General features: G+C 39.0%; 1 protein-coding gene across 7 annotated transcripts in view; it reads right to left on the bottom strand.

Annotated features, from left to right (window-relative positions):
* Nucleotides 1-23,085, bottom strand: part of LOC105836324 (thyrotroph embryonic factor) — a 50,893-nt gene that overhangs the window by 15,882 nt on the left and 11,926 nt on the right. The window contains exon 1 of one of the 7 annotated variants that reach the window (XM_036288273.1): nucleotides 16,397-17,908. The exons of the other annotated variants lie outside the window; for them this stretch is intronic. Coding sequence (XP_036144166.1) covers nucleotides 16,397-16,724 — 328 coding nt within the window. The 5' untranslated portion in view covers nucleotides 16,725-17,908. Of the gene's footprint in view, nucleotides 1-16,396; nucleotides 17,909-23,085 lie in introns of those variants that run through there. 7 annotated transcript variants of the gene reach the window in all.

Here is a 23,085-nt window from a genome sequence, read left to right as displayed (position 1 = left end):
CACTGATCCAGATCGGAATACGTCATCCACCGTGAGAGCCAGACCCTCGTAACGATCTGAACCGGAAATGGCGGAGCTGCCCCGGATTACGGGCGGCTGCACTCTTTTGTAGTGCACGAATTCTGGGATTAATCATCGGCCTAACGTAATGCTCCGCATTTAATTTCATGATCACAAAAAACAAAAAAAAAAAGATATGTAAGGTTATTCGAAAACTGCGCTGCACGAAGCTCGATGGAACAGAGGGGAAACCTTCCTAAAGAGAACGATTGAGCTTCCGGTTGTAACGGCGCCGCGTTAAAACCAGACGATGACGTAAGTGTCGGTACTCTAAATGAATTAGCGAAGACGGCCGCCCAGTCAGATAAGTGGAAAGATCGGTCATGCGGGAGGAGACGGCTTGAATCGGTTAAGACCGCGGAAATACAACCGGCTGTTTGCGTTTTCTCCCCTCCCAGCTCCACAGCTTTCACCCTTTCCTTCACGCTCACGGCATTACTTCCTGTCTGCTGCATTACTGTCGCCGTTGCGACAACCTGTAGCGCCTCTCAATCTTTCGGGAGGCAATCGTATGCCTCGAGAAGCAAATAAAATTAAATTAACATCGATTTTGCGGCGGGCAAGAAATGCTAATGGAAGTCAAATATTAACTATTGCCACAGTTATTGCCAAAAATAATATTATCATTACAATTAAGGTAATAAAGTTTTCAACAGTTTTCGACGCATTAAATTTGCAGTACAATATTTATTGTTCCTCGTGTATGTTTAGATATTCGTTCGTTAGACATTCGTTTAACGCCAGGGTTTATTTTAAGAAGCAGCCTCCTCAAACTTAAAATCCCCTAATCGATCTCTTTTCCTTATAAATAAACGATTCTGATTCTGATTCCCTCGTTTACGCGACTATTGACGGCCGGTATCCTCGACTCGGTTTCTAATCGCTCGCCCTTTCGTTCTCAGCTGCGTGGAACGTGTTTTAAATAGCAGTTTGATTAGAAAGTACGTGGGTGTATTTTATGATGATTACCAGTTCGATAATTTCGCTATAGAAAGTTTTCCGCCTGTGTGTCCGCGGTGTTCGGCGTTAGCATTTAAAAAGGATCTAGACGATTTATAACTATATGCCAGCTGCCGCAGATATGCATTATACGAGCAATAAATGTTCACCAGAATGTCTTCCGCATGAAGCATGCCAATGCGTTTAATATGCCTTGATAGGATTACACATATCTCTCGGATGTTTCTTCGAAACAAGTGAGTATGCGCCAGTCGTAAAGTAACAGATAATTAAAGTTAGAAAATAAAAGAAATTTTTTTCCTCATGAAATATAATACGCGAATTCACACAATTCTCTCTCTCTCTTTCACACACATTCACGCGTGGAATGACACGTGTAGAAAACGATATATCGATATACACACCGAACAGATAAATCCGCATCCGGCTATACTCTCCGCGATCTCGGTGTTCAGTAACTGGTTTCGAAAGGCGCGCATGTCCTTCAGGGACGCGGAATCGCGGCTCGTCCTTGGCCATGGAACATGGCCGTCCGCGTAATACACTCGTGTGTGGTAATTCTTTTAGGTAATTCTTAACCGTCACGTTCCACGTAATCGAGATGTAATACGTTCGATCACCGTCGCGCATTTTTCAATTTCTACGATTTACGTCAATTGCAAGTCAAATTTCACATTTCGTTCTGTTCTATCTCTTGGAAAAATTAGAAAAAAATTATATAGTGCTGGGTCTATAAATTTCTAAAGATCTGTAAATCTGATAATTGTAAACTATAATTCTTGTCTAGTTTTGTTGAATTACACTTGTTGGAAGAAAATCACCGACACCGTTCGATTAATCGAGATTTAGATCTCTAGAACATGAATGGAATCAATAATCAACGCCTAGCATGGATGTCTTTTCAGTGCTCGAATGAAAGTGAAAGACGACGTTTTTGTGTCGGTACGGTAGTTACACAACCTTCGAGAACGCGCGATTTTGAAAATTGTTCTCAACAAAAAATCCAGCCGTTTCTTACTCTCAATCCTTTAACCCCGACGGATCAGTGTGTAATAATAAAATGTGGATCTTTTTTTTTTTTTACTTCTTTTTATCTCCTCTCTTTATTACTGCAGGCTACGGTATTATTATACAGGAATATACGGTGAATTGATTTCTGCACGCAAACAATATTTATGATCATTGCCGATATAAATTTGCATCTTCTGCGAATAGTAATCAGCAAAGGAAACGCGAGTCTAATTAATGTCGTCATGATACAGCAACGTGGTCGAGCTAACTATGGATATACTTCTAAGCTCCGCGAATATAAGTGTGTGCGAGATTCTTACATTGCAGCGGTATTCATTTTCTCACAGTCTTAGGAATGGCGTACGTATTGATTAAAGGTGGTATATTTTCTCTCCTTGATATATGAGCGCATCATTTCGTTTCCTGGTTGAAGGAGACACAATAGAAATACATTGTCCTTGACAGTGTAGCGCGTAGCGCGATTCGCCTCTCTTTTTCTCGAAATAGCAAGTCTCGATTATCGACGCGATTACACCTGTTCGCTTAATCAACGGTGTGTGTACGACACGATTAGGTAATTGTTGTTGGGTAATGAGACGCGCGCGAGCATCACGGGGTGAAAGTTACGCAGAAACTGACCCGGGGCAATGCGTTTGACCTGCATTTCGCCAAATAGGCTCTCCGATTGTATTTTAATCCGAAGAAAGACTGACGTAGCGTACGTTGATGAATTATGTACGCAAGGAGAAAATATCCGATGCAGATGTTGGCAGTTAATATCGGATTAATATAAGATGTTGTCGCGCCAGAGAAGGTTGTCCATGCGGACGTAAGCGGCGACATTTTCTCTAACAAAATTCAAAACTCCAAAGGGTGATGCACTTGGAAATTTATTGAACTATTTAAGAAGATAAACGCGTTCTGTAAAAAAATGACCCTTTCAACGCGTCTGGATTTATAAAAACTGTTGATGAAAAATTGCGCTCTCGCGTATAAAACGTATACGATAAAATTAGAGGGAGCATCGGTTCCGCGTTAACGATGCAGCGAGCTGCGCGCGGCCAAACCAATTAAATTACACAAATCGATTCGGGGAGAAAGTCCGTGGAGGGAAAGAGAGAGAGAAAGAGAGAGATACGGGACACAAGCGTTAAAGGAAACAATTTGCGATAGTACGAAGTCCACGAAGCGACGAATGACGCCTTATCCTCGCATACGGCGGCTTGCACTCTGTTGCAAGCCGATATACCGTACGCATATGCTCGCGTCCGCGTGTGCACTTGCGCGCGCGGTGTCGGAGCGCGCGCGCTCAGGAAGCCGCGACTGTAATTTTACAGATCATTTCCCGCGGGGACACGCAATTCTCCTGAAAATTACAAGGCTACGGAGGGGGGCAGGTAAACGCGATATTGTACACCGCTCCGGCCCCTTTTCTCGCGCACGTGCGCGCACACGCGTCCTCGTGACACGCGCGGCTTCCGGTGCGAGACTCCTACGAAACGTCGCCGAGGAAAGATATGTGCATGCGGAAACCTGCATCGACCGGGGGCTTGATGCAGGGTGATGGCTTACCGATGGCTGTTATTAATTGTTAAGGCACGTAGAGAGAAAAGCCGTGACACAAGTATGACGTTTCCTTTAAAACGCCGCCCGGGAAATGCGCTCACGTGCACTCAATTGTTCGTTCTAATCGGTATTCGTCAATTCGTACATTACATCCGTTGTGTAGAATTTAAGGATAACGTGTAACTTCGGTGGACGGGAATCATACACGGAAAGAATTTTTCCTTAAAAATTTTAATAAAAATTGGTAAAATTTTGTAAATTTTACTGTACTTCTAACAAATTTTACTAAATTACCACGATTTTCAGGGTAATTTTTAAGAGAAAATTGTCCGTGTAGTCTATTTAAAAAACCACTCTTCTTTATACAAGGCAACACAGAAAATTAATTTTCGATAATTCAACGAGGAGGGGGACGACGCGAAATTTTGTGACCGATTCAGGGCGGTGGATCTCTGGCATTTATCGCGACTTCGCAGCCCGGAAGCCAGCTGAGCGATCGCTCGATTCCCCCCGAGGGAAAGTGGCCCGAGCAACTTTCACTTGCTGGCAAGCCAGACCACCGCTTCGCGAATAACGCCACAACAGGAATCCTGAGCATTGTACTGCGCGGGCAGAAAGGGGCCTGTCGCGACGCAATATTTTTGCACGATTAAATTTGACACGCAATGACAGATTTACACCTCTCATGGCCAAAAAATAGAGTATACAAATATATATGAAATAATATTTTCAGCTTTCTCTTTCTCGCGGAGGTATCATTTCTTATTTATCTACTTATTCTTTTTAGATATAAATTATTGTTTATCATTAACATACAAACATTAAAGAAACGAATAGCTAAATATATATAGGATACTTTTAGAACTGCATGAGAATGTTTAGACCGCAATTCCGTTAAATATAAACTTTTGTGTCGTTTGTGAGCATTTTCATTTCGTTAAGAACTAATTAAAATAAGAAAATTGATATGTTTGCCTTAATTCTTCGTGTTTGAAAAGACTATAATGAACACGGATAAACGCCAAATGCCAATTTGCGCGAAGCAGTAAACCGTAATCGAGCGAGTTATCGCAATCTTGTAAAATTTTGTTCCGCCGTAAAATGTTTTACGTCTTTTGCAATTTGTCTGGTTAAGGTCGAGCAGATGGTTCGTATGATTTAAAATAAACCAAACTTTATAAAACGTCACTTGATAAATAAATTTGCATTTCGAGCAATCGAAATAACTTTTTTGCTATAAGCTTCCTGTTGAAAAATATTCATAAGTATTAAATTTGGTATAACAAAATTTTTTGATTATCTGTAAAATCCGTCGATTTGCGTCCACGTACGCCCAGAGAAATCAGATTGTGCCAGGATGAAAGAGAAATCCGCGCTCGTAGCGGAACAGGAGGAGGGCACGGTTTATTAAAGAACGAGGAAAAGAGAAAGAGAAGTCGAAAGGAACGGATACAAGCAAGAGGGCGGGAGGGGGAAATGGGGGGGCAAGCCAGGAAGAGTAACCATGTCTTTCCTTCTTCTGCTTCTGCTCCCTACTCGCGGTATAGAGCGTTTCTTTTTTTTTTCCCCCTTTCTCACGCGCGTAAAACTCGCGGAAACAAGTCTGCCGCTCGATGTGTGTTGCCGTGCATGCATACGGCGTGCAGCGCGTAAATATGGCGTGCAGCGTGGATCCAGGAAGAAAATTGACGCGCTATCTAATAAGGCATACGTCACAGTGAATAATGCGATTTTTCTACTCTAAATCCTTCGAAGATTTTTTGTTTAACATAAAATTGTTTTATAATAGATATCACATCTTATTTTTTAAATCATTTAAAAGTGAAAATTGTTAATAAATTACATTGGAAACAAAAAAGAGTTTGATAAATAATGTTAAAGTATTTAAAACAATGCCAATTAAATATTTGATAGCTAACATTAATCGCATTCGATTAGCAAAATGGAAAATCTGTCTAAATGTAATTAAAAAATGTACAATTTGACTTATTTTTTTTAAAGATCACAACTCTCACGCGTAGATAGACGCTAAGAACGGTTTACTTTAACATGCTGGTAGAAAGACGATGCATTTACAAGGCTCGTTGACTCGAACGAAGTTGACCTAGTCAGGCACCCGCTGGCCGTCTAATCTAAAATTAATTCCTAACAGCTGCTGCCGACTAATGCGCGTGTATCGCACATCCATGCTTATTCTGCCAGCTTTTATTATTTTGTCATGTCGTGTCAAGGCCGCATTCCGCTTCTCTCCTCGACTTCTCTCTCGCGGCGAAACGATGGAAAAAGTGCGTGAACCGGAAGAAGAGAAAGGAGGAAGTGTTGAATGTGCGCGCACGCGTGTTAATTATACGCGTCTTATTGCCACGATATATCGCGATAAGTAATGATTGATTTCGTTTGCCAGAAAAACGTAATAATTTCACCTAGTGTCCGAGTGGGGAATGCGCATTTCTATTTCGCGCCCGCGTAAAGTTTCTGTTCCCACTTTGAAGAAATCACATATACCATTTATCGTATAATATAATTACATTAGAAATATAGGCTCTCGGGAGATCCAATAGAAAAAAAACTGTATTGCGTAAAATGATAAAAATTGGTTTGCGTAACGTTTGCTTATTTATTTCAACATCGAGATTTTTTTAACTTTTAGTATAAACGAGCGAAGCTCGTTGTTTTTCTGAGTATTTTTTTTTTTTTTTTCAATCGCCGATCGTTCTCGAGATGCATTGTATCGCTCGCAATAATTACCTTTTGCCCAATAATCGACCTCTTATCTTGCCCGGCACTCCACCAGGATATGCAATTTACAGCGACAATAATTGACAATTATCGCTTCCTTTCCTTAGGAACATACAACTAGATGGAGGCTATATCTGCGCTCTATAACGTCAATTTTAATTGATTCGATTCGCCCGTCGTCACGAGACACCTTTAATTGGAGACCGTGTACGAGGCGGATAATTAAGATATGCCAATTATTTCCTTCTTACGATGGGAGCCTTCCCTTTTTCGCTTCGACCACCCCCGCGACAAGGTTCGCGTTTATATTCATAGAATGAGGGAATTAGTGAGCACTTCAGAATAATTGATGTATACGAAGCCGTGTAAATTTGGTTTTTTTTTCCTAGTAAATTTGTTTGCTTAAATCGTACCCATTTGTTTATTATAACTTTCACGTTAGACGCACATCAAGATTTCATTCACAGATCATTACCTAGAAACAATCTCCTTTTTATCGCGTAGGAATCGTCCAAGCAGAGTCATTAAGATACGCCTCGGACGTGAGAAAAGTCTTGGTAGATAGCTAAGACGTATAAGTTCCGGGATTGAGGCAGAAAAAAAAAAGAAGGATTTCACAAGACTGGACCCGTATTCGTTAACCGCGGGTCGGCATATCTAACGGCAACAACTTTCTCATTGCTGTGCCGAAAAGTACGAGCCCACGTGCCACTTGGAGAAAGGAGGCCATCCAAATGTCAGCCCTGCGTGGCCTGGTGCCATGTATCTTGCGTGTAGGGTAAAAGTTTTGGCGGTAGCTCGTCAAGCGTCCTCTCCGTACGGTCGAACTCCACGTGAATTTCGCACCGATAGAAGAGATTCGACGTCTCTCTCTCCTTCAGGAAGAAACCGAACACGCAGACTCCGTGGCGTACACGTGCGAGTGAAACAGAGATTCGTAATGTAACGTCAACCTGGTAGTAAAATGTACGAATTATAAAGTCGGGGGGGAGGGGGGGAGAAAAAAACGAAACTTGTTTCGCGCGCGAGACTTCCTACTCAGTAACTAAAGATTAGCTTCCAGCTCCTTCCTGTCGCTCCATATCGCTGGAAAGCGGTGCGAGCAGTTGTGCGCATTTCCTTCATTAATTACCAGACGCGAATAAATGCGAAAAACGATTAAGAAAAAGAGGGATAATGGAGATCTGGAACGCGGAAAATCATCACTGTGGATTTCCGCGCTTTATTCTAAAATGAATAAATAACAGCGAGACCGTCCCTCCCCCCCCTCCCCCATGTACGCCATTCTCGCGATCTAGTGATACTGTTGCGACGTACAAAACAATTAGTCGTGTGATGCTTACATGTAGCGAGCAAGGTAATATAGTTATATATCTCTTCGCGCATTGCACTTTTTCGGCTTAAGCGACGATTGTGGTATCCGGAAAGTGGAAAGTCTTGGCACAGCCACGCTTTCAGACAAGCACACAGTATCCTCGATTTCGACTGTTCCCACATGCGGATACCATGACCATCATTTGCATTTCTGGATTCGGCGAGAAATAGAGAGAGTTTCGCTCTTCATTAATTCATTTGACTCTCGATTGTCATTAATCGTTTGTCGCTCGACGTAATATACACGTACAACCACTTTCAAGAGTTATTTTTTAAGACGTTAAGGATTAATTCTTCTTCCATTCGTTATGTATAAGATATAGTATTAAACATATTTGTAGAACGAAAAATTTATTTGAAATTAAATGAGAAACACGATATTTTTTTTTATTCGTCGAGAGAACAAACTCTAAAGTCAATTTGCAAAAAATCCTAATGTTCAACGTTAATTCCCTGAAATATTTCACAGTTTCTAAAAGGCTCTGTGTCGCATTATCCGACAAATTATCCGTCTAGCAAGCTTGATCGGAGTAGGAAGTCGCGTGCCGCGTGACTTTCACTTTCACCGAAATAACGGGGACGCAGGAACGATTGCGTATATCCGCGGGCATATGTCTCATACGAACACGCACGTACGTATGCTTCTCTGACGGTTCGCCTTTCTCTCGTAAACAGCGCGACCCTTTCTTTCTCCTCTGTTCTTTATTTGTTCCTTTTTCCGGTGCGAAAAGAGAAACTCGTCTTTAAATTGCTTTTCGAATCGCGCGTTATTGAAGATTGGAAGGACGAGCAAACCCTTTCGCTCATTGCATTTAACTTCACTCACTTGAGAAATTGAAATCTTTTAAACGCCAGAGCGTTTTCCCGCTGAACTCTTATATGTCGATTCTCGCCATTTCTTTGATATATTTTTCATGTTTCGCTCTTATACTTGTAGATAATAAAATTGAAACGATTGAACCCCTGGAGTATTCCAATAAGTATGAAATATAGCGTCTCGATGGACGATCCTTCGTTTTAATGCTTTTATCTCGTTTCGACATAGGTCTATTTAAAGAATGTTTAGATAATAGCGACTAATGATACGTGCATAAGTGCACACACTACACACCTGCACGCGTGCATACACGCATACAGGTGAATTTAACGAATTCGTTCTTCACTAGCTCGTTTGTCCAGTTTCTGACGTATCAGATCATGGTATCTTCCGGTTCTCGAATAGAAAGAACATGCACAACCTGTAATAACGATTAATAGACAGGATTAGCAACAGATTTTTTTTCTCTTGTCGATTAATATCACGCGGAAAAAATATCGGATTAACAGCGAAGTAACTACTTGCAATCTTTTCCGTATATACATATCATCACATATTTATTTATTCATTTTATTGGAATCAGATTGTTGTATGTTATGCATTAAATAAAACTTCCATAACTTTTGTAAGCAACAGTTAAAAAAATCAAAGTTTTTTTTTTATTTAAGAAAGATTTTACCGTTCAAAAATAATTCAAATTTATCAATTTATAATGTATAATTTTATTCGTATCGCTTTCTTTGTCGCTTAATTATTTCTGTCATATTTTTACACGTTTCCAACGTGTGTTTATTGTAATATATAACCGTATTAAAGCAACGTTAACATTTATCGAAATCGACACGTGAAATACGCCACGCTGTGAAATCTTAGGATACCGCTCGGCCGAGAACTTATCATTGATTTATGAAGTACGCCAGAACTAGTTTTAGCTCGAGCAGGTTGAACACCGTTTCTATATTGATCAACGATGTACCGTTTCTATATTGTCCAACGATCACGGTGATATTGGCCTGTTAATGAGATCAAATCCTCCATTGATTAACTGTTTCTACACTCATTAAAAAATTATCACACGTGAATTCTTAATATTCATTCACGTCGCGTGTATTTTTTTTTTACTATTTCGTAGCATTTTACTACTATTTTATACATGAATGCAGCTTTAATGTCTAATTTTTACTTTAAATAATTTTTACTTTACATTTTCTACATTAAGAAATTGCTATTTTGCCAAGGGATACGTATCCATATCGACAAGCTATAAAGATTACTTAATTATTAACTATTAACATCATACTATACTAAAGTATGCTTACAATTTTCTCGATTGTGTTTTATTTGAAAATCATGTGTAAGTAAAAAAACATGTTCAGTTAAATCGAATTTTAACGAGCAAATAAAATTTAAATAAGCAACAATAAGAGATAAGATTACATCAGTAAGTAATATATTAAATAATCTTTTGTGAGATTTTATATTAAATCTAAAGTTTACAAAGCTGCAATTGTGTGTGTGGTATTTACAGAAAAATTTATAAATCATTTTCTTCTTTGTTTGTTTACTAAAACAGATTCATTTATTTATGACGAAAAAAAACGGAACTTTTTGTACTTCATTCAGATGTTTAAAAGCAATGTGATGATTGCATTAATACTGCTAACAGTACTTATGTCGAACAAAATCGTCTTTTTCTAATCGCGATATTTTTTTCATTGCCAAACGGGAAGATCGATCGTTATCGTGGGATCGTTCTTCGATTCCAAGAGTCGATCGCCATCAAGTCGCCTTTTTTTTGTCTCCTTGCTACAAGAGCTAGTATATCTTCACATCGACCACGGTAGAACCGGTTGTCTACTTGTATTCCTATGTATCTAGGAAGTTTTAAAAGTTTTTTCCGACGATTTCGCTTTCGCAATTTACTTTGTTATGAAGAGAACAGTGTAATTAGTGATATGGAGTAGCATGCTTTTTTCATTTTAAAACTTGTTCTCACTTATCGGACGTACGACATGTCCCCATCCGCAAATTAGAAATGATTGAAAAAGAGGCAACGAGTGCTTTATTATTATCGTAGGATTATTCAAAGTTATACGGATATATTTCGAATTTACACAATTCTGAAATTGAAATATTTTCATATGTTACTATATTTATATCGTAACACACGTAACATATCGTTTAGACTAAAGTACGGACTTCAGCAACTATAACCGTTTTGCGACAAGGTTTCCACGAACAATAATGAGAGCCGCTAGCGGAGAGCGCGAAGGTGTCTATTCCTAAGAATGGCACGTGATTACTTTCTCCGACAGCCCGCGCGGCCTGGACATTCGTCGACAACGCCGACGACGATGACGACGACGCAACGATGACGACGTAGCCGAGAACCGTGCGCAACGCCAGCTGTCTTCCGGGTTTAAGGCTGAATAGCCAGGTTTCCACGGCGCGCGGCGTAGGTTTGCGCGATGGAAACAGTCCCGCGATGTCGGCGAGTGAGATTGAGCACTTTTCCTACCCGTGGTAGGATGGTATATGTGAAAATTGCAATCGCGAAATTACAACTTCCTGGGATTCTTGACCGATAGAGACGCGATTAATGCAACTTATAGCGGATTTTTGAAATTTATATTTCTGTCAATTATTTAAATCAAATGATTATATGAATATATAGCTAGTGAGCCGAACTGGGCATCGTTAGTTGTTTACCTATTCTTCACAATTGCATAAATTTGGTGCGTCTATAAAGTGTGTCACCACCTCCTATATTTCGGAAACAATTCAAATTTATGAAAAATCGAAATATTGTTTGATTATTTCAAGGGGTTTATTCTACCCCTTAATCCTTAAAGAAAACTTTCTTTATCACGTGCCATGATACATACAAAATTCTAAAAACTCATCGTTGACTAGTACGTTAGCAGTAAAACGCATTCGCCTTAATTATCATTATATTCCACGCCAAAAATGCTCGTAATTTTGCCGTAAATCTTGGAATGAAAATTGTGGGACGAATTCTACGTTCGTTATGTAATTCCCAATTTAAACGGCTGAGATGTGTGTACTCTGCTTTTCCTTATAATAAAAAAAAAGCATTCTAGATAAAACAAATCTTAAAAAAATTATGAAAAATGTTAATTATAATACACGAAAAATGTTGATTGTATTTACTTTGTACAGTTTTTAGAAATGTGTATTCTTATAATATGATTTTATAATTTTCTGAGTCTATATATATTTTTAATGTTTTATTTTTAAATAATTTATTTAAATAACATGTAAATGAAATATGTATCAAACCAGAGGATTTTTTTACAAAATCGCTGAGTATGTTTCATTAAAATGGATTTAAATATTTTTATTGCGATACACTTTTAATTCGATCTATTTTCTAGCGTCTGTTTCCCACGCGAGTGTATTAGTGAAGAATTAACACTTTTTACACGGTTCGATGATTCGATTGCACATTACATTCCACATGATACCAGCGATCAGGATAATTATTGAAAGGCAATCTTTAACCATGGCCTTGCTGACCTAGCCGGCAATGTAGCCTTGAACAATTGACTAATGATAGGATTTCACGTGTTTTACATCAATGGGCGAATTTAAATATTCATATTACGACCAGTTATAATTAGAATTCTATGCGTTTTCAAGTTCGCACGCTGCAAGGAAGTGTTAACCGATATGTTGACGTTATATGTTGAAGTCGACTGTACAGAAAAGAGAATAAGAGAAAAGCTTATCAGCGGGGTCTCAGAGGAGGCTCGGTAATCGTCGTCGTCGGTATCGGGTCGTCTGCAAAAAAAAACAATTTACGCACTGTCTTTATCGTCAACGTCGTTTTGATTATGGTGGATGCACACGTGCAACCAATGATACGAAAAATATCGCGTGCCACGCACGTTCTCCGATTTGAATTCGGTTCACAAAATGAACTCACGGATGTGCTCAGCACTCTGCTTTTTTACAATGACATCTCAAGAAAACTAATTCCCTTTTTTTCATAAAATAACCGAAAAGGAGACATTAATCGTTGTAATTACGTGAAAAATTGCAAGTCGTATTATTGAATTAATATTACTGAAGTTTTCCATTCAGATATATTAAAATAATTCCGGTATAAATATAATTTTATACATTACATTTTATTACTAACGATAAGACGATAATTATTTGCTAATTACATGAATTCCCGGAAATCTGAATAACTGGATTTCTATTTTATCTTTAGACTTAATCGCGACATAATGAACTTTAAAGTTCATTCGACTTAAATTTCTCGTAGCCATCGCAATATTGTTACACGGGCGAAAAGAAGTTTGCACAACGCTTTCTCTGCTTCGCTGAAAAATTATTTGTTATCTCGGCAACTGACATATGGCGCCAGAATAATTATTACCTACCTACCTACCTACCTACCGCGTAGTAACACTTGACTAATCACAAGCCCATCGAAGGCCACTTTCGTCCATTCCGACTGAATCGACAATCAATAATAATCGACGAATCCCGATATTATCAAAACTCTATTTTATTTAATAAATGATATGAAGTACTAACGTAATGCGATCGATCTCGCATGCAGCCTAACTGAACTTACCGATTCGCAAATGAAACTTACCTGGAGGAAGATAAGAACGATTCGTCAGTTGTTAGCTATTAGTCAGTTAATGTTAAAAGTGCGCGTCTGGCTTTTGCTATGTCGCGATGATTTACTTCGATTCGGTTACGTAATAGGAAGAAAACTCTCGTGCGCTTATGCGTATGCGTGCGTGTATCAAATATAAATAGTCCATATAAATATGTATTTTCACATACGAATTCTCAATAATTTAATTCTAATAAAATAAATAATTTTTGTTGCAGGACCAGTTTGAAGACGCTAGTTGGAGATTCTCAAGGATCGGGGTAAGTGATGTACTTATTTTCGAATAATCGCCTCTCGAGCGCAACGTCGTCCGGCGAAATCCGATTTCGCGTATCGACTCCTTTAAAAGGCAGAGCACGAGGGTTAAACTCGTGCTCCGAATGCAACTCCGCAACGTGCGCGTACTATTGTCCAACGGTACGTACCGGCGCGTTGAAAAAAAAAGTCTCGCATGTGCACCACGTATATTTATGTACTCGCGTACACGATACACTTTGTAGTTTCACCTGTTTTATCGGGATCCATGTGAATCGATATGCGTGCTCGTAGAAGCAACAGTACAGCACGCTTCGTACACGATCTTGTATGGCAACTGTGTGTCTATTATGGAAAATATTGAGATATACACTTTCTCATGTGTGTTACTCAGACAATTTATTGCGTTTTATAAATAGTACACCCTCGTATCCAAAAGACATCTTCTCAGTTCTAAAATTTTCTCAATCCAAGTATTTCTACTATAATAAACATCTAATTCATTTTCGCAAAAAATACGAAAGATTCTTTAAGCGGAATTTTAATCGGGGAATCATCAAGGTCGAGAACGAGATATCTCGAGGTCGTAGGTCGGCGTGCGGGTAAACTTTGCTCGTATATTCAAAGATGCAGTTCAATATCGACAAAATTGTCAATTTTATGTCACGGGTCTTTTATATCTGACAATTTCTATGTAATCAGTTTGATTATCTAAAAAGCGTGTTAATATTTATGGTATATATAAACTATATAAAGATAGATGGATAATTCAAATTCATAAGGGAAATTTATCAATCAGGAAAATTGACAAGCTTTACGTAAAATTACGTTTGAAATAATGGTTACGAAAAATGCCACTTGGTCTCGAGAAAATTCTTAACTCAAATAAAATTAATTTCTGTTCATAATTTTATATTTATATAAAAATCTAAAAATATTTAATTATTTGATAAAATAAAAATTTTCCTCGTTCATTTATAATGTGTCTATAAAATCATTTATAATTCATTTGTAAATTCTGAACACTTTGAATTTATAGAGAATATTTTGCTACAAGCTATTAATTTGTACAAAGAGCCAAATCATTTGTATGATTCTTTTATCTTGAGTTTTTTACAACAAATATTATCCATATATTCCTTCAAATAGTTTCTAATAACACATTTTGTGCATTATAATATTTAGATAATAATCAGATTACTTTTTACGATTTCGCAAAAAGTATAATTTTAAGCTATGAATATATCACTATTATGATGACTCGATGCTTACAATACAATAATTTAGGACTAGGTGAGGCTAAACTAACCCATCCTTCACATTGTGCATTCTAAAATACGGTTCTAATCTATTGTGCTCGAGGACAATATTGCGGACATGAGTATACCATTTCAACAAAGCGTAGCCAAAAGCTACGTCGGTCATTAATTTGTGAGCTTAAACCGATAAAGTATTGAAGGAAAAAATATTCTGCTTAAACCGATTTGAATCAGTTTTACGTTTAGTATGAATATTGATTTACATGAAACAAAACATATACACAATGTATCATAGAATTTCCTAGTGTCATTAAAATTCGACTTGTACTACGCTAAATATCATGTTTTTCACGTAAGCTAACATATCAATAATAAATTATGATAAAATTTTTAATCAAAATAGATCATGTTTTAATAGCTTTATTTTTATTCATCTTTTTAACAGGAGTGAACAATTTTGATTAAGTTCAAAGTCATAAAACAATTCTAATATCAAAATTACTTTTATTACTCATTGCAACAAAAAAATTTTTTTTATATTCACGATCACAACATTGAAATGCATAAATAACATATTTTGCTATTTTTATTTCTTTTATTGCACTTTATTTGATTTCTTGTGCAAGTAAATTTGTTATTGCTTGCTATTTAAAATATAATATGAACATGGGAACTGAATATATCAAATAGAATAAAAATAGAATAGAGCACGCTTCGCATTCTAATTCGACGTTGATATGACTTGAGAGCATATGCAAATAAACAATAATAGTTTCTCCACGGAAATTTTCTATTCGTGTGACGAAAAAAGATGAATAAACAAGAAAAAGAAAGAAAGAAAAACGTGAACACAAGCAGGAGCGAAACAAGTTGAGGACGTGGGAGGATGCAAATGCGAAAAGCCTTGAGTCGAATCCGTCGTAACTAGGATAGGTGCACAGATGAATTCACACGTTTACATACATGGAGACGGATGATTCATTCATGCTCCATGTTCGATTAATCCGACCCGCCTTGTTAACAGATATGTTTCGCGATAAACGATGCAGGTAAAAGACGCTTCTCAACGACGATCGCGGTGACAGTCATTACGACGAATATACTTTGTTGCATCATACGTTATTTAAAGAGATTCAAAGTAATTAATTACACGAGGATATATTTTGATTAAAATGTTAATATCGAGCAATTATTTTCTCAAAACCGAAATTTTTTTCTATACATCTTTTTTGTTTTTCATAATAGTTTCTTAAAAAAATATTTAAAACCTTAAAATTTTTCTGTTTTTTTTAAATGTTATTATTATTCACATCCGTCTTTTAGAATGACATCTTTGCTTTTATATCGTAGATGAACAAACATATACTGATTTCGTTTTGAGCATTATATGTTGATCATCGTGCAATAGTCGCTGATCGAATGTAGGCTGGCTAACGTAAGCAACAGGTGGGCGTTTCTACTGAACGACGACTTCTCCCTCTCCACTGCTACTGCAGCCGATTTTCCAAATAATATACATGCATTACACATAATTTAATTTATAATCATTAGCCATGGAAAATCTTTAGTTTCCACTCGCACAGTTAGCAAGAATGAGATCTCTCGCTAAGCGAGAAGGTTGTACGATCGACGAATTTGTCAATCTATAAGTTTTGAAGACGACGGATCTGTCTAGTTCCAACTTGTGATAAGCGTGCCTACCGTTCATGTAAACATGATGCTGCCTCCACAAGTGCTGGTACTGAGACCACCTAGAACTGGTGCTGTCATCATGGATGGGCGGTAGCGGCGGGTGTACCTGGTGGCTGTGGGAGGTCGGCGGCAGGGGTGGTGGCGGTGGTTGCTGGGATTGCGGCTGCTGATGAGCCGGCGCGACTACGATGTGTGGATGCTGCGGCGGCGGCACCGGCTGCTGCTGCTGCTGCTGCTGCTGCTGATGCTGAGATTGAGGATGGTGCGCCTGGGTGTGCAGCACCCCAGTTGGTACCGGCGGTGGCGCCAATTGCTGATACTCCATAGCGCAGCTCATCCGATTATCTCACGCGCGCATTTAATTACTCTCGCGGTACCGCTCGGTTCCCCCCTCCCCCCCTAACGTAATGTCCAACGTGGTCCGTAAGTCCTCCGAGGTTCCTTTCACTTGTGCCGGGACGGACGGTGCGGTCGCATCCGTGACAACGTTCGCGACGCGGGGAGCAATATGTATCCGTACGTATCCAACCGAACACTACCACGGATTTATCCGCGGGCTATATTGATCACCGAGGCTGTCCGCCCGCTTCCGAATAGATTCGACACCAGGAACGAGTGCGTCGAGTCGTGGCGAAACATATGATTATTCTTAGGCGCCAGAGGCGGGAATCTCCGTGGAAATGTTGCAGAGCCTATGCGGACTGGCTGTGGAATTTTTCGCGATTATTCAGCGTTTAATTTTCCAAGTGGATCGCTGTTTCTTCGACCACGTGATCGCTAAATTAATCCTTCTGCCTCACTCATCAGTAGGTACGACACACGGAAATCTTCATTGCACTCACTTAATAGGTTCGATACGATGGTGATTCACTGAACAAATTCCAATATTCGGTGAATACGAAGAGAGAGAACTATCAACCGGTAGAACCATCAACAGGGCCTGTGAAGGACACTGCTCCGATTCACGAATTACAAAGATCCCAGAGGTAAGCTCAGTGCGCGATTAAACCGCGAGCGCTGAGAGTAGCACAGTGTCGACTGTCAAAATCGCCTCTCGTCAGCGTCTATCCGTCGGCGTCGTGTGCCGATTGGAGCACCATCGTTGCCGGAAGCGGCGCTCCTATTGGTCCCACTCCATGCCCGGCGAGAGGGGGCAGGGCACGGACGATGTGCCTCAACGTCGTCCTGGAGGTGAGCGCAGAGAGACAGCACGAGGAAGGACGGAGCGAGGAAGACGGAGGTACGGGCGTTCGGGCAGCAGGCACGGACGGAGGGAGAAAGACTGATAGAGGGTGGTACAGAATGGGAGAGGGAGAAAGAGAGAGGAAGAGGCTAGAGAGGAAGAGAGAGGGAAAAGAGAGAGAGAGAGAGAGAGAGAGAGAGAGAGAGAGAAAAGGAGAGAGAAACTCGCGTGCGTGTCTCAAACGTGTGGCGTCCGGAAAGACACTGAGTCGCACAAGCGCCACGCCGTTCGAGTGGCTCTTTCCCTCTTTGTCGTGCCCGTCGATACTCTGTCTCATTCTCCTCCGCCCCAACATCCGCTTTTTCCCGCCCCCACCTCCCACTATACAACTAAAACCTGACCCCACTCGTCGCGCAAAAGCGCGAGCGCGCACACCCGCCGTACGCTGCCTGCGGTTTCTTCCTTCTTCGCTTCGCCGACGACGTCTCTCCTTCCTGCACCGGCTCTCTATCGACGTCCCTGTTCAGTTTTCTAAGATCCTAGGTCTCTTCCTCCCGCTTGGAGAACGCCACCGTCCTCTGGTCTACCTGCCTGCCTGCTTGCTTGTCTATCCGCGCGCTTCGGCTGATCGCGTCGCACTTTTTCACTTGTCCAGTCTGTGACTTGCCTTCCGTCTCTGCTTACTTTATCGCCTCTCTCGATACCTAACTTCAGACTCTCTCGGACGCTGAAGAACAGCATGGGAGGATTCTATTCGTTTAGCTGCTACGCTGAAGAACGAATTTAATTTTCATGCCTCGGCCGTTTTTATGAGCTTCTTCTTCCTTGTTCACAAATCTTCGTCCTGAAGCCGTTAAGCTGCGAGACATTACTCAGAAAGACGAGACGTTCTTATCTTTAAACGCATAATTATTCGTTGGCAAACAAACATCGATGCACCAATCTTGCCTTTAAAGTTTTAGCATCATCCTCATCCGCATCGTGCACCGTAGAAGAGGAAGCTGTGTCCCTCCCTCCAAGTAAATGCAACCTCTCTCCCTACCGGACTAAAACACTATCTCCTCGTCTCGCCTCGACTGTGGTATTTCGCCACTTTCGATTTTACTTAGCGAAGGAGCGCGGGAACGCTCCGTTAGCGTTAATTTCACAGATCGGTCAATTGAAACATGTTTGAATAAGTATGTCACTTCACACGTAACGAGGTCGGCCGACTCACTTTTTAATTTTCGCCCACCGCCCGTTTTAATTTTTACGTATTTTAATGCCGACGAAAATAGAAACTCTCACCGGTTTCCGGATTGTACAGTTTAAATCGTTCTCTATTATTAGAGCGATCCATTTTGCCGATGCTCGAAATAACATAGCTACCTTATGTTCTTTCATTAGATTATTAACATTGTCAATTGGTGAACGTGCAGAATTAACTGCAAAGTACTCCGAATGATGCAGCAAAGTGAATTCTGTAATATACGTTTGAAATATACCTTAAAGATTTATTTAACGATCAAATCGAGAGAAAGAATCTTTTACATTCTAATAACAGCAATTGCGTTAATATCCAAATTTTTTTGCTGAAGACAAGGATGTTCCGTGGCGGCCATTATAACTCGCGAAAGCGTGCCTCGCTTTAGGTCAGGGCCATCAGGGTCGGGCATTCGTGGGCAGGCATCCCAAAAATATCCCGCTGTCTCTGTTCTACCTCCGATTAATGCGGAAACGTTAGCAGTTAGTAGTCGAGTGAAATAGTATAGTAAAAAATGACGGTAAAAGAAAATAATTTTGAAATCACTGCTCTACCTCCGCGAAAACGTCGGCAGTTAGTCGTAGCTTGGTCGTGTAATTTAGTAAAAGAAGACAATTTTGAGATGAAAAAGAGAAGATTAAGAGACGTAAAAAAAAGTAACACCGTAAAATAGAAGGAATGTGCGAATAATAACACGCTTAATTGCAATATATATTTACCTACGTAAAAAATTTGTAGAATTCTCTTTGGCACACGAAACTCCGTCCAAAAAAATAGTTGTATATACAGAAATACTTTCTTTTTAAAAACCATAAATTTTTTAAGTGTTATATTACAAGTTTCTCGTAGAAAGCACGAAAATTATAATTTTAAATGTGGAAATAATTACTTTCCGGCTCTTATAAATCCATTCAAAGTTAGGTTTATCAGCCAATCATACTGATCGCAGTTATTCTTCTTTCATTGTGATGATCGTACGCCAGGCGCAGAGAAAAAAAGAGAGTGCGGGAGGGCTCGACATAAGTTACGTAGTGAAGGCATGAGGCTCTGAATCACCAGAACCGGTCCGGTAGACGCGATGCCTGTTGTGCGAACGCGGAAACCACGAGAGACCTGCGGACTCTCGCGAGTCACGGAAGGATTCCTTTCTCCTCTTCGCTCACCGTATTTCTTTTTGTATCTTCTTGCTTCGTTTTTAGTCTCCCTCTTTCTTTCTCCTCTCCTTTTCTCTTTCTTTATTTTGACCAGATTCGTCAGACACTAACATTTTCTGGTCAAAAATTTTTTTTATTTAATCGTACGTTAATACATGTTTCAAATATTTTGATACAAATATTGTAAATTCTATATAGGAGAGAGAGAGAGAGAGAGTTAAAGAGAGAGTTAATATTTATTTAAAGTATATTAATGTTATTGTAAATAAAATTACAAACAAATTGCGATCTAAAATTTGATTAAACAAGCAACCTTCATCACAAGCTTGATAAAATTTTAAACTTTTATTTATTGTGTAATATATAGAATTATTGCAGGAAGAATTAAGATTAGTCTATCAACAATTAGTTGTTGAATTTAATCCTTTTCTAAAATTTCTCTTTAATCAAAGAAACATTTTTATTGCTATTTGCATGCGAAATGAATTCAACGCCGTATTCATACGTTCTATCGGCTTGAGAGATCTTAATGCGAGCAAAGACGCCGCAGCTTTCCGGCTAAAGGTCGGTCGGGAACTGAAACGAGTATCGAGCAACCTGTTGATTCTGGACCCTTTCACTCCCATCTCTGATTCATGCCAGGAGGAGGCAAATGTTGCCGTTAATTTATCGTGCTATAATCTAATATTCCATAATCAGTATATTGTTTCGATTAAAACTTTTGGTTAAAAATTAACTTTTCATTTCTCTTGAAAAACGTAATCACAGTTTTTGTCGTTCTTTTTCGTTCAGTGGAAAGATGTTGAAATCGCGGAAGCCGATCGATTCCGGTAATTTTCAGTCTCGAATCTCGATAGCCGCCCGTTTCGCAATCTGGTTGAAGCAACCAGTTTTGCGGATCGGATCAGAATATCGGAACCGGTCGCTTTAGGACCGGGCCAGACGTGAAAACGAAACTTTCGGCGACTTACTTTCTCCTAGGCGTGCATTCCCTCCTCTTCGTTATTGCAGAATCGGGTGTGGATCGCCTTTGCCTTCCTGGCTGTGCCGAGTTCTTTCCAGAGGCTGGACGCCTCTTTTCGTGAATACAGCCAATATTTCAACTGGCTAAAAGCGGAACGCGCGTGAAAAGGCGCATTCCTCCTTCGAGCTTCGTTAGCCGATTCGTTTTATCTACTGTCGTTGATAGTATCAAATCAATTAATCTCTCAGCAGCACGACAGAATACGGTAATAGAGTCATTCGATGTTGCTATTTAAACTGACGGCAAATTACGCAAATGTGACACAAGAAATGCACGACTTTCTTGTGTTTTATATACTAAATTTTCGACCGAGAAAGTTGTAAGCTCTTGTCTCACGAAACCCTCTATATAAGTATGCTCAATAAATGTATATAAATTATGCCTTATATAAATTTGTAACCGCGTTAAAACGACATGAGTACACCGTATCAATAAGTAGATAGTTTCTAATCGCGTTTTTGCTTTCACTGTTCAAATAATTTAATTTGTTTAACGTTATGTACCTTTTTGTTCCATAAAATTGTAAGAATATCATATGAATATTTTTACTTCTTTAAGTACCATCTTACCGGAAAATTGAGAGCATAGTTAACAATTTTTCAAATAGTTGCCTTAAATTTTTTATTGAGCATTGTGCTCCACTTTTTCACTAATTAAACATTAATTTGATTATTCGATAAATCTGAAATTCTTGAAACTCTTGTTTTAATTGCTATTTTTTTTCGTTATTGCCACAAAATCTTAATTTATATATTCAGAACATTTATTTATTTAATTATTTTTAAGTCTTATTAATTTATTTACTAAAGTAGCAAATATATAGCTGTAAAACGGCTGCGTTAACGTTGTTGCAGTTTAAATCACAGCATTTTCGTCTAGCACAGATAACTACCACAATATTATTATAACATTTTGACAATATTGTAGCAGCAAAAATGGGACAATATTTTTAGATTTTGAACATGTTGTTGCTGCTACTTGGCTCTACAGCTATTTTGCTGCAAAGAGATATTATAACTTTTTTACAGCAACATAGCTGTACAGCAAATAGCAGCAATAACATGTTTAAAACCTAAAAATGTTGTCCCATTTTTGCTGCTACAACATTGTCAAAACGTTACAGTAATGTTGTGGCAGTGACTGTGCTAGACAAAAATGCTGTGATTTAAACTGCAACAACGTTATCGCAGCAGTTTTATAGCTTTACGTGCTACTTTTTTAAGGATATTTTTAAGAGAGAGATATTTTTAAGAGAGAATGACAATTTTTACTTGCAATATAAATAGCGTTTAATGTGTAAAATCTCTTAAGAAGTCTTATCACAAATTGAAATATAAATGATCCTTGGTCATACATCACTTGTAGAAAAGGCAAAAGATACTCGTAATCTAATAATAGTGCTTGTACATCCAAGCTACATTATCAGTTTATTTTTTGTTTTAATAGCGAATAATTACAGAGCAACGCTGCATTACCGCTGTAACTTGAAGTCATGTATATTTTACTAACTAGGTACGCAACATTCCTGCTTTCATTTTAAGAAAAAACTTGAAAAATTCTTGATCCACATATACAATATGTGGCTGCTTGTGAAATAAATCTCTTTCTGTTTATCTATTTATCAGTTAAAATAATGTCATTATAATTAATAATAATTGCACAGATAAATCTACTCTCGCATGCTAATATATTTACATCCGGTAATCAAGAATTTTTATTTTTTCTTTTATCACGTTTTTGCGTCATTTCAATGTATATGTCGATCACTACGTATCGCGTAAAACATAATCTGAATTAGATAACTCTTTTTAACATCTAGCGGCGCGTTGCATTGGATTCGATCTCTATAAATAATTGATCCAAAGAGCGGAAACCAAGAAGTTTGCCTATGGGCGCTTACGATTTACGAATCATGAACCTGGAAGCGGCAGCGCGTTTATTAATTATTACCTTTCGGTAAATACCGTTTGCGAGACTTTCGTTCGCGACCTTTCGCACACGCGGATGCAACGTGCATGACAGAGACCCGAATGGATCCTGGCAATAACTTCGCGTCCGTCCGATACTACCACAAACTCTCAACTGTCGACCGCA

Source organism: Monomorium pharaonis, chromosome 6 (genome assembly GCF_013373865.1).
Source record: "Monomorium pharaonis isolate MP-MQ-018 chromosome 6, ASM1337386v2, whole genome shotgun sequence".
Lineage (NCBI taxonomy): Eukaryota > Metazoa > Arthropoda > Insecta > Hymenoptera > Formicidae > Monomorium > Monomorium pharaonis.
Note: the sequence above shows the minus strand (reverse complement) of the source record. Positions and strands in the feature narration are given on the sequence as shown.